The sequence below is a fragment of the Lynx rufus genome, unplaced genomic scaffold, assembly GCF_022079265.1.
Source record: "Lynx rufus isolate CCGP_SWC_20201006 ecotype Redwood Valley unplaced genomic scaffold, mLynRuf1.p SCAF_9, whole genome shotgun sequence".
Taxonomy (NCBI): Eukaryota; Metazoa; Chordata; class Mammalia; order Carnivora; family Felidae; genus Lynx; species Lynx rufus.
This window is the reverse complement of record NW_025814897.1, coordinates 43,598,210-43,610,626: the sequence shown is the minus strand read 5'-3', so window position 1 is coordinate 43,610,626 and position 12,417 is coordinate 43,598,210. Positions and strand designations below refer to the sequence as shown.

The 12,417-nt window shown below is 37.8% G+C and overlaps 1 protein-coding gene across 2 annotated transcripts in view; it reads left to right on the top strand.

The window, feature by feature from the left end:
• The window catches only part of LOC124505601 (Putative N-acetylated-alpha-linked acidic dipeptidase), a 66,715-nt gene that overhangs the window by 18,213 nt on the left and 36,085 nt on the right, over positions 1 to 12,417 (top strand). For both annotated transcript variants that reach the window (XM_047071589.1, XM_047071588.1), the window contains exons 5-7: positions 6,205 to 6,330; positions 7,115 to 7,301; positions 9,230 to 9,323. In XM_047071589.1, the coding sequence (XP_046927545.1) occupies positions 6,205 to 6,330; positions 7,115 to 7,301; positions 9,230 to 9,323 (407 nt within the window). The remainder of the gene's footprint in view (positions 1 to 6,204; positions 6,331 to 7,114; positions 7,302 to 9,229; positions 9,324 to 12,417) is intronic.

Below are 12,417 nucleotides of genomic sequence, written 5' to 3'. Positions count from 1 at the left end.
CAACTTGCATTTGTGAAGTGCCCAGAGGACATATCTATCACACTTGTGTTCATTTTCAAAGTGTCCTGTCATTTTTAAACCAATATCTTCTCCAATCCCACCTCCATCATAATTTGTTCTGTGAGGATTACAGATTTATCAAAAGATAGCCACAATTTATAGACATTTTAGGAAGTAGTGTCCCCAAAGTTAGTGATATTAAATAGAGATACATTTCAGGTAGGACACTGACACTAAAACAAAATTCACTGAAATCAGATTGGTTAATGTCTCTATACTCACAGAATAAAAGCGAGCTCCAGAGAAGGCTAACAATTATAAATGAGACATACAGTGCTATCATTAATAGTGTATTAATATTGCATTGTCTGAAGAAGAAATACAAGAGCTAAAAGTAATCCCTTTACTGAAGCAAAGATTCAGATGTCACCTTCTCAGTAGACTTTCCTCTTTTTATTAACATTGCACCCACCCAAGTACTAGTTACTGTTTGCCTATTCTATTTAAACTTTGAAAAAATTTTTGACAGCACTTATCACTTTTTAATATACCATATAATTTACTCACTTTTTAATTCATTATTATCTTTCTGCTTTTCACATAAATGTAAGTTCCTCCAAGGACAGGGATTTACTGTATCCCTAATTTTTTGTTAATGTTTATTTATTTTTGGGAGAGAGAGACGGAGTGTGAGTGGGGAAGGGACAGAGAGAGAAGGAGATGCAGAATCCGAAGCAGGCTCCAGGCTCTGAGTTGTCAGCACAGAGCCCAACACAGGGTTCGAATCCATGAACTGTGAGATCATGACCTGAGCCAAAGTCAGATGCTAACCAACTGAGCCACCCAGGTGCCCCTCTTCTTAAGTTTTTTAATTAATTTATTTATTTGTGAGAGAGAGATGGAGAGCAAGCAGAGGGGAGGCAGAGAGAGAGGGAGAGAGAAAGAGAATCCCAAGCAGGCCCCACACTGCTAGCATTGCTAAGTGCAGAGCCCAAACCCTGGTTCGAACCCAGGAACCATGAGACCATGACCTAAGCTGAAGTAAAGAGTCAGGTGCTTGACCAACTGATCCTCCTAGGCACCCCAACAAATGACCTTCTTAATACCCATCACCCAATATAGCCCATCTTCCACCAATCTCTCTCCATCAACCCTCAGTATGTTCTCTATGGTTAAGAGTCTCTTGTGGTTTATTTCCCTCTCTCCTTTTCCCCTCCTCCCCCACCCCTTCCCATATGTTCATCTGTTTTGTTTCTTAAATTCCACATATGAGTAAAAGCATACATATATATATTCTTAATCAAGGAAGTTGGGCAGTGATCAAGAAAAAAGACTTCCAAGCATTCCCAGATTCTCGGTGACAGAAACCGAAGTGGAATTTAGTATGCTAAATATTCATTAAGAAGCATTCTCTTGGGATCAGTACCTGTGTCAGGGAGGGAAAGGAAGCCAGATGGAGCAGAAGGAGCAGTCACCCTCAATGCCAGCTCTGGGACAGCGTCAGCTGGAGTCAGCATAGCCCTTCAGAACTGTCCCGGGTTGGACTAAGATGTCCAAGTCTTTTTTTTTTTCAATATATGAAATTTATTGTCAAATTGGTTTCCATACAACACCCAGTGCTCATCACAAAAGGTGCCCTCCTCAATACCCATCACCCACCCCCCCTCCCTCCCACCCCCCATCAACCCTCAGTTTGTTCTCAGTTTTTAAGGGTCTCTATGCTTTGGCTCTCTCCCACTCTAACCTCTTTTTTTTTTTCCTTCTCCTCCCCCATGGGTTTCTGTTAAGTTTCTCAGGATCCACATAAGAGTGAAACCATGTGGTATCTGTCTGTCTCTGTATGGCTTATTTCACTTAGTATAACACTCTCCAGTTCCATCCACGTTGCTACAAAGGGCCGGATTTCATTCTTTCTCATTGCCACGTAGTACTCCATTGTGTATATAAACCACAATTTCTTTATCCATTCATCAGTTGATGGACATTTAGGCTCTTTCCATAATTTGGCTATTGTTGAGAGTGCTGCTATAAACATTGGGGTACAAGTGCCCCTATGCATCAGTACTCCTGTATCCCTTGGGTAAATTCCTAGCAGTGCTATTGCTGGGTCATAGGGTAGGTCTATTTTTAATTTCTGAGGAACCTCCACACTGTTTTCCAGAGTGGCTGCACCAATTTGCATTCCCACCAACAGTGCAAGAGGGTTCCCGTTTCTCCACATCCTCGCCAGCATCTGTAGTCTCCTGATTTGTTCATTTTGGCCGCTCTGACTGGCATGAGGTGATATCTGAGTGTGGTTTTGATTTGTATTTCCCTGATGAGGAGCGACGTTGAGCATCTTTTCATGTGCCTGTTGGCCATCCGGATGTCTTCTTTAGAGAAGTGTCTATTCATGTTTTCTGCCCATTTCTTCACTGGGTAATTTGTCTTTCGGATGTGGAGTTTGGTGAGCTCTTTATAGATTTTGGATACTAGCCCTTTGTCCAATATGTCATTTGCAAATATCTTTTCCCATTCCGTTGGTTGCCTTTTAGTTTTGTTGGTTGTTTCCTTTGCTGTGCAGAAGCTTTTTATCTTCATAAGGTCCCAGTAATTCATTTTTGCTTTTAATTCCCTTGCCTTTGGGGATGTGTCGAGTAAGAGATTGCTACGGCTGAGGTCAGAGAGGTCTTTTCCTGCTTTCTCTTCTAGGGTTTTGATGGTTTCCTGTCTCACATTCAGGTCCTTTATCCATTTTGGGTTTATTTTTGTGAATGGTGTGAGTAGTGGTCTAGTTTCAACCTTCTGCATGTTGCTGTCCAGTTCTCCCAGCACCATTTGTTAAAGAGACTGTCTTTTTTCCATTGGATGTTCTTTCCTGCTTTGTCAAAGATTAGTTGGCCATACGTTTGTGGGTCTAGTTCTGGGGTTTCTATTCTATTCCAGTGGTCTATGTGTCTGTTTTTGTGCCAATACCATGCTGTCTTGATGATTACAGCTTTGTAGTAGAGGTTAAAGTCTGGGATTGTGATGCCTCATGCTTTGGTCTTCTTCTTCAAAATTACTTTGGCTATTCGTGCCTTTTGTGGTTCCATATGAATTTTAGGATTGCTTGTTCTAGTTTTGAGAAGAATGCTGGTGCAATTTTGATTGGGATTGCATTGAATGTGTAGATAGCTTTGGGTACTATTGACATTTTGGTAATATTTATTCTTCCAATCCATGAACAGGGAATGTCTTTCCATTTCTTTATATCTTCTTCAATTACCTTCATAAGCTTTATAGTTTTCAGCATACAGATCTTTTACATCTTTGGTTAGATTTATTCCTAGGTATTTTATGCTTCTTGGTGCAATTGTGAATGGGATCAGTTTCTTTATTTGTCTTTCTGTTGCTTCATTGTTAGTGTATAAGAATGCAACTGATTTCTGTACATTGATTTTGTATCCTGCAACTTTGCTAAATTCATGTATCAGTTCTAGCAGATTTTGGTGGAGTCTATCGGATTTTCCATGTATAGTATCATGTCATCTGCAAAAAGTGAAAGCTTGACTTCATCTTTGCCAATTTTGATGCCTTTGATTTCCTTTTGTTGTCTGATTGCTGATGCTAGAACTTCCAACACTATGTTAAACAACAGCGGTGAGAGTGGGCATCCCTGTCGTGTTCCTGATCTCAGGGGAAAAGCTCTCAGTTTTTCCCCATTGAGGATGATATTAGCTGTGGGCTTTTCATAAATAGCTTTTATGATGTTTAAGTATGTTCCTTCTATCCCGACTTTCTCAAGGGTTTTTATTAAGAAAGGATGCTGAATTTTGTCAAAGGCCTTTTCTGCACCAATTGACAGGATCATATGGTTCTTATCTTTTCTTTTATTAATGTGATGTATCACGTTGATTGATTTGAGAATGTTGAACGAGCCCTGCAGCCCAGGAATGAATCCCACTTGATCATGGTGAATAATTCTTTTTATATGCTGTTGAATTCGATTTGCTAGTATCTTACTGAGAATTTTTGCATCCATATTCATCAGGGATATTGGCCTGTAGTTCTCTTTTTTTACTGGGTCTCTGTCTGGTTTAGGAATCAAAGTAATACTGGCTTCATAGAATGAGTCTGGAAGTTTTCCTTCCCTTTCTATTTCTTGGAATAGCTTGAGAAGGATAGGTATTATCTCTGCTTTAAATGTCTGGTAGAACTCCCCTGGGAAGCCATCTGGTCCTGGACTCTTATTTGTTGGGAGATTTTTGATAACCGATTCAATTTCTTCGCTGGTTATGGGTCTGTTCAAGCTTTCTATTTCCTCCTGATTGAGTTTTGGAAGAGTGTGGGTGTTTAGGAATTTGTCCATTTCTTCCAGGTTGTCCAATTTGATGGCATGTAATTTTTCATAGTATTCCCTGATAATTGTTTGTATCTCTGAGGGATTGGTTGTAATAATTCCATTTTCATTCATGATTTTATCTATTTGGGTCATCCCCCTTTTCTTTTTGAGAAGCCTGGCTAGAGGTTTGTCAATTTTGTTTATTTTTTCAAAAAACCAACTCTTGGTTTCATTGATCTGCTCTACAGTTTTTTTAGATTCTATATTGTTTATTTCTGCTCTGATCTTTATTATTTCTCTTCTTCTGCTGGGTTTAGGCTGCCTTTGCTGTTCTGCTTCTATTTCCTTTAGGTGTGCTGTTAGATTTTGTATTTGGGATTTTTCTTGTTTCTTGAGATAGGCCTGGATTGCAATGTATTTTCCTCTCAGGACTGCCTTCGCTGCATCCCAAAGCGTTTGGATTGTTGTATTTTCATTTTCATTTGTTTCCATATATTTTTTTTTAACGTTTATTTATTTTTGAGACAGAGAGAGACAGAGCATGAACGGGGGAGGGTCAGAGAGAGGGAGACACAGAATCTGAAACAGGCTCCAGGCTCTGAGCTGTCAGCACAGAGCCCGACGCGGGGCTCGAACTCACGAACTGTGAGATCGTGACCTGAGCCGAAGTCGGACGCTTAACCGACTGAGCCACCCAGGCGCCCCTCGTTTGTTTCCATATATTTTTTAATTTCTTCTCTAATTGCCTGGTTGACCCACTCATTCTTTAGTAGGGTGATGTCCAAGTCTTTATAGTCCCACACTGATCTGTCACTGATGTGTGACATCCTAAGAAAGGGCATGACCTTGAGCAGGGTGGCTGTCTGTTCCTGAGGCAATCCCTGGAGAGGCTTGAGAATTGAAGGATGTCTGCGGAGAGCCTTCCTTGAAACTGGAACAAGAACGTCATCACTGAAGAGGAATCTGGGCAGCACATCCCAGAGTCCAGAACAAATACATTTTACTTTAGAGTAAAATTTTTTGGGGAAAGGGGGACAAAAGTGAAGCTGAAGGAGAAAAGGGATGGTAAAATTCTGACTGAAGAGTGTGTTCCTGTAGTTTTCAAATGGATGATATTGAATAATAAATCAGTGTAGTGTTTATATGCCTTTGGATACATATAAAAATTGATGTAAATTTGCTCCTAAAAATGTTAATACTTATAATATGCTGGTAATTGCATTTGTTATAGTGACTTAAAGGTATGATATTAGATCTTAAAGGTATGATATTAGACTTAAAGGTATGATTTTAGATGTCAAGTAAATGTATGAGAGAGTACATTACTTTTCAAAATTAATTTAGGGAGTAGGTAAGAAAAAATGAAGAACACTGGTCATTTTGCAAATAAGAGTACTGAGACTCAGAGATGTTATAAGACTTACACACAGTCATACTAATAATATGAAACCAGACCCATAAAGCCCTTAAAAATTACCTGACCTTTCTTCCTTACCTGGTGGTTGTAAAGACCCATTAATCTACTATTTGTGAATGTACTTCTAAAAGAATAAAGCTCTCATCAAGAGTTTCTTAACCTAGAGAGCCTGGACCCTTCAAATTGCCAGTGGCAATATATATATTTGTATACATTTGGGGGGGGGGAACACTTCTATAGCATTATAGCCACTATAGAGGAGACATATAAGCAAACCTTACTGTTAAGTTCATACATCTCTAACCCAGCCAATTGCTTTAATTCAAGTTCTTCTCTCTTGAATCTCTTATTTGAGTTTCATGCTTTCTGACCCCCTTGAACTCTCTTGCGTCTTCCCTCATTCAAAGATGGGAAACAGTCTTCATGCAGGGAAACCTCCTTGTATTAAATCTTACTTGTACTAAATCATTCCTGATCTCAACAGGGTGATCTAGTGTATGTTAACTATGGCCGGATTGAAGACTTCTTTAAACTAGAGAGGGACATGAAAATCAATTGCTCTGGGAAGATTGTGATTGCCAGATATGGGAAAATTTTCAGAGGAAATAAGGTAAAAGTCATTTCTTTTTCCTTGTCCCCAAATACAAAAAATTATGTCGTATCTTACATGTGTAGAAACATATCCTTCAAACTTTCTGAGGACTATAATCTTCTCATATTATATAACATGCCTACCTTATGGGGAGGACACACGTACTAGCTTATAGATAAGGGTTTTAATGGGGTCTTTGGAGTTTGGGCCAATGAGGAAGTTCAGGGAGAACAGAGCAGATTTTTCCATATTTACAGATTATGCCTGTGGTCTACAAAGAAGCATGAATGGGATTTTTTGTTACCATCGTATCTTTGTTTTAAATATTATCTTTGAAAATATCTACCTAATTAAATTTTAATAGTAATTATTATTGTAGGGACTCAGAGAAAACAATTTATACATAACAGTTTTTAAAAATTACTGTCACTTTGACCTGTAAATTTTTTTCCTCTTTTGTAAGAAATTAAATTTCCAAAATATTCCCTTCCATCCATAAAAGATAGAGAAATCTGGCCTGTAGGGTCTACTTGCTTCCTGTGCTTCTAGACTAAATGCAAGAAAACAGCAAGTACTTGCTATCGCTATTACGGGCATTTTCCAAATCTGCTGCTGTGGGGGCTGATCTAGCCCTAGAAACCCATTTTTAGAACTTAAAGTAGGAAAAAGCAAGCGCCAGTTCTCTGTGAGATGTCCTTTGTTGCAGGTCTAAATGACAAAGTTTAAGTGTAATTTCAAAAAACCCGATATTATCAAATCTGGAACAACCAACCTGAAATAAAAAAGACGTTGTGTTTTCCAGGTTAAAAATGCCCAGCTGGCAGGGGCCAAAGGAGTCATTCTGTACTCAGATCCTGCTGATTACTTTGCTCCTGGGGTGAAGTCCTATCCAGATGGTTGGAATCTACCTGGTGGCGGTGTCCAGCGTGGAAATATCTTAAATCTTAATGGAGCAGGGGACCCTCTCACACCTGGTTACCCAGCAAATGGTGAGTGATCAGGCCTTAATCATCACAGGAAACTTAAAAACATTTTAAAGTGATTTTATTAAAGGATTTCAAACAAAGTATGTCTTTTTAAAATTCTCTGTGCATCAAAGAAGTAAGTTAAAGAGTTTCAGACACTGAAAAGTATTGCCTTAGCTTCCTGATCTCTTATTGGGAACCCCTGGGCCTGATGGGTTTTGGAATCCAGACATTTTCTGATATTTAAAAGTAATGTGATGCATATACCATTGATTGCGTAACACCCAGGAGGCTGGGATGGAATCCAGGAAGCAGACATATAAATACTTTTGCAGCAAAATATATGAATAATCATCCTAAGCAGAGGTAAATAATAAATGATAAAAATAAATAATATAAATAGCCACATGTCTGCTCTAATTAGATCGGCTGTGAAATGAGTTTGGATCAGATCAGGTTTTGATGCCAAGTAAATTCCCTCCAAATTTATGGCTTTTACAGTTTTTGGATTTCCTAGTTGCTGATAAGGGACAGCAGAAAAGAAGTTTTACAAATCCCCAAAATGGCACATTTAAAATATAGAGTCCTTTCAAGATTTATGAATCTTCTTAGAACATAGTATACTGTCATAGATTTTTTTTAAAAAACAATACATGTTATCCTGTAATAAAATCACATAAATATACCTTAACTTCACTTACTTCTGGTTTTTACTCCCAAGTTAAAAAAAAAATGCAACCTCTCTAAATTTCTGTTTTACAAAGCTGAACTTATGAACATAAAATGAACTTACCTGGAATATATCTGTTGCTTATCCTCAAATTTAAATGATAGTATTTTAGGGGAGAAATGTTATCCCTATGGGGCTTGTATTTACTGAATTTCCTTTTGTGCCCTATTCTTTTTTTTTTTTCTTACCCCTTTAGTTTTACTTTTTATTCTGGAATAGTTCTAAAATACACAAACATAGAGATAATTATCAACATTTTGTCAATCTTGTTTCATCTCTTTATTCTGCCTTTTTTATTGTTACATAGGACAATTTTTAAATAAGTCCCATGTAATGTATCATTACATCATTTTACTCATAAAATGAATATGCTTTTGCCATCACCTTGTTCTTATTAGATAATTTAAAAATTTGGAGAAAAAAATGGAAAAATAACTCCTATTTTTTTAATCTGAGGAAATGACAGAAGGTTTTTATTTTGAAGTAGAGCTCATATGTAATAAAATACACAGATCTTAAGAATTTAGTTCAATGAAAATTTTAAATTGCATATGTCTATGTCACTCAAAATAAGATATAGGACATTCTCATGATTCCAGAAAGTTCTCTTGTGCTCCTTTCTGGTCAAGCACTTTCTGGTATCTCTCACCATTGATTAATTTGCCTGGTTTTGAACTTCATATACAAGGACTCAGTGTATATTCTTTTGTAGCTCACTGTTCTTATTCAGTATACTGATTTGAGATCTGTCCGTGTTATTGTGTGTCTTAGTAGTTTGTTCTTTTAGTTGCTGAGTAGAATTCTGTTGTGCGACTGGGCTACAGATCATTTATTCATGCTGCTGTTGACAGACATCTGTGCTGTGTTCTGTGTTTAGCTGCCCAAATTCAGCTGCTGTGAATAATTTTGTACAGGTCTTCTATGTGGACATATATTTTCCTCCTTTCTTGAGTAAATACCTACGAGTAATTGCTGTGTCCTAATGCACAATTCTGTTTAACCTTACTTTTCCAAAGAGTGATCCAAAGTGACTGTATGATTTTACACGCTTGCACAGAATGTATGAGAGTTTCAGCTGCTCCACATACTCGCTAACGTTTGAAGGTGTCTTTTTATTTTAACAGTTCCAGTAGATGCAATATAAGAATGTGTTTAATGGGATTTACAGAAACACTTTTGAAAGGGACTCGGTTTGTACTGAAGCATGTCCAGCTTCTTTCAGAATATGCTTACAGACGTGGAATCACCGAGGCTGTTGGTCTTCCAAGTATTCCCGTTCATCCAGTTGGATACTACGATGCACAGAAGTTCCTGGAGTAAGTGTGTAAGAAACAAACAGATGGCTCTTTGGATAATTCTCTTTATCGGCAGTCTTTGACTATTGGCAATATTAACATCTGAATATTTCTCCACTATTCAGAAACACTGAAATTCTGTTAGATGGTGGAACCTACAATTTTTTCACCATTTTAAAGAATAGTGGTTATTTTCTGGAATTTACTTTATGTAGTGCTATCCGGTATGTGACAGTCATGAGAATGACTTTCAGTTTCCAGCTGCAGGGGGCTTGACTGATCAATGACTCCAGCGACAGTGCTTTGAAATCCACCACCCTGTTTGTGTCGAGGCCGTGCTTCCTACTGGTGTTCCCAGTCAGTGACTAGTTGCAGCAGGGACACTAAAACAGGCCCATTTTTGGGAGGCCCAGGACTCTTCTCATGGGAGACTTTGGCTCAGGATTCCATGACAGGTTTGTCCAACTAGATGCCACCACCCATGACCCTTTTCTTCCTTCCTTTTCTCCTTTACCTCATATGAGACCTGCATTGCAGTCTATTGGCTTTTTCAGCTTTCCCTCACCCCCTTCCCATTTCTCTCACAGGCTTTTCCCCTAATAAATCTCTTACTCATCTAATCCACATATTGTCTAGTACTTGGATGACTTGGAACACCATATTGTGAGATCAATTCCATGTTATCTTCATCTTTATTCCTCTTCCCCTTCTGCTTTCCTGACATTGGAACCCTCTCTCCTTTCCTGCCCTGCTATGTCCCATCTGTAGGTCCTTTGTCCAGTGTCCTTCAGGAGGGAGAGAACATGACTTCTTTGAAAGTAGAATTGTGAGAGAAGCATCTTGCCAGTTAGTACCTTTTCTTATTTGAGTTTAAAGCATTCTTGATCATTTTATTCTAGTCTCTATAAGAAAACTTTTTATGACCTAATACAATGCCCTTCTTATTTACAATTGACGAGGTTGATATTCGGAGAAGTGGAGGGATCTGTCCCATTTAAGGGCAGTTTAAGGAACAGCACCTTCGTCTCTTTTATTTATAGGCTCTCAGCTTTTACCGTGTGGTTAGAATTCAGGATCCAGGCACAACTTTTGAGGGCACAGCAGACTATGCATTTGTCTAAACATATTTGTAAATCAAGTCAAATATTTGTCATATTTAAAAGATGAAAGTGATTATAACATTACTTGTAGTATTAGAAAACTGTCAATAACACTGATCTTCAAAAATTGCTAAGTAAGTCAGATATGTAGCTCTGGCTATGATAGTGCATAGAACCATTAAAACATATGTTGTACAAGAATATTTAATGTTATGGAAACATGCTTATGCTATACTACTAAGTGAAAATAGCAGAATTACCTATCTAGGTATCTATAGAAATATCTATATATAGATATGCAGATACATAAAGACAGAATAATCTCAATTATGTTAATTTTTTAAAATGAACCTGTATTATCTTTGTAATTAAAAAAAGAATGCATGGAAGGAAGATCATATGGAATTTATTTGAAGTGTATTTAGCCATGTTTACTGTTTGACTGCTCTGATTAACTAGGTCAGCATTGGCTAGGTCCTAAATGTGTATTAGAATTACTTGATCAGAAAAAAATCACAAATGCAGTTTATCTCTAATGTATTCAAGTCAGCTTCTCTAAGCCATCTTGTAAATACAATCATCATTAATAACATAATTTCTATGGAAAAGTGGACTTTGCATTAAAAACACCATAATTTAAAAGGAACTTTGGAAATACAATCTACATGGAAGTAGGAGATGATCTTTATATGTTAAAAGCAATAAGACAGCTCCTATCTCATCTTTCATACTTTCTAAGATATAATGAAATATTCTTCAGGAATTTAGTCTTACATATTTTTTTCAAAGAACATATCATTTGTTTATGAATTTCACTGTGAAAATTTACTCCTGATGCACACTTAGGAGTATGCTAGTTGTCCCTGATAGTCAATTCTCAGATGCCCACAAAAGGTTAGCCGTTTAGCATTGTGTATGAATTAGAAAAGAATTGCTAACATCATAACATGAAAGTTTCTTCATAAATGTGTGTGAAGACAAGAAGAGATATAAAGTCATATAATGGCCCAAGAATGTTGCAAATTTCAATAAAAAGTTGATGAGATATGAGGTGCCTGGGTGGCTCAGTCACTTAAGGGTCTGACTTTTGATCTCAGCTCAAGACTTGATCTCAGAGTCGTGAGTTCAAGCCCTGTGTTGGACTCCAGGCTGGATGTGAAGCCTATTAAAAAAAAAAAAAAAAAAGTGAGGGGCTCCTGGGTGGCTCAGTCAGTTGGGCGGCTGACTTTGGCTCGGGTCATGATCTCACATTCCATGAGTTCAAGCCCCACATCAGGCTCTGTACTGACAGCCTGGATCCTGCTTCAGATTCTGTGTCTCCCTCTCTCTCTGCCCCTCCCCCATTTGTGCTGTGCCTCTCTCTGTCTTTCAAAAATGAGTAAATGTTAAAAAAAAATTAAAAAAAGAGTTGATGAGATGTGAGTTATAGTAAAGCAAAACCACATTTACTTGGGTGGGAGGGAAAAGGGACACATGTGTTTTTTTCTATTCTTCTTTACATCTCTGTTGAAGGGAATGTGATTGTATGGTTTTCATTTGCCTCCCTGAGAAACTACTAGGATTGATACCAGTATCAACAATAATAATGACAATAACAATAATAATAGCATCTATCATGCAGTTATCTGTCAATTTTATCAAAGAATCAACTTTTGGTGTCATGGATTTTCTCTATTTTTTCCTCTTTTCTGTAATTATTTTTGTTACAGTATTGTTCTCTTTCTTATGCTCAATACGAGTTTAGTTTGCCTTCATTGTCCCGTTTTTTAAGGTGGAAGACTAGTTTATTGATTGATGTCTTTCTCCTTTTTTAAAAAATTTATTTTAATGTTTATTTATTTTTGAGAGAAAGAGAGACAGAGCATGAATGGTGGAGGGGCAGAGAGAGACAGGGAGACACAGAATCAGAAGCAGGCTCCAGGCTCTGAGCTGTCAGCACAGAGCCTGACACGGGGCTTGAACTCACCAACTGAAAGATCATGACTTGAGCTGCAGTCAGACGCTCAACTGACTGA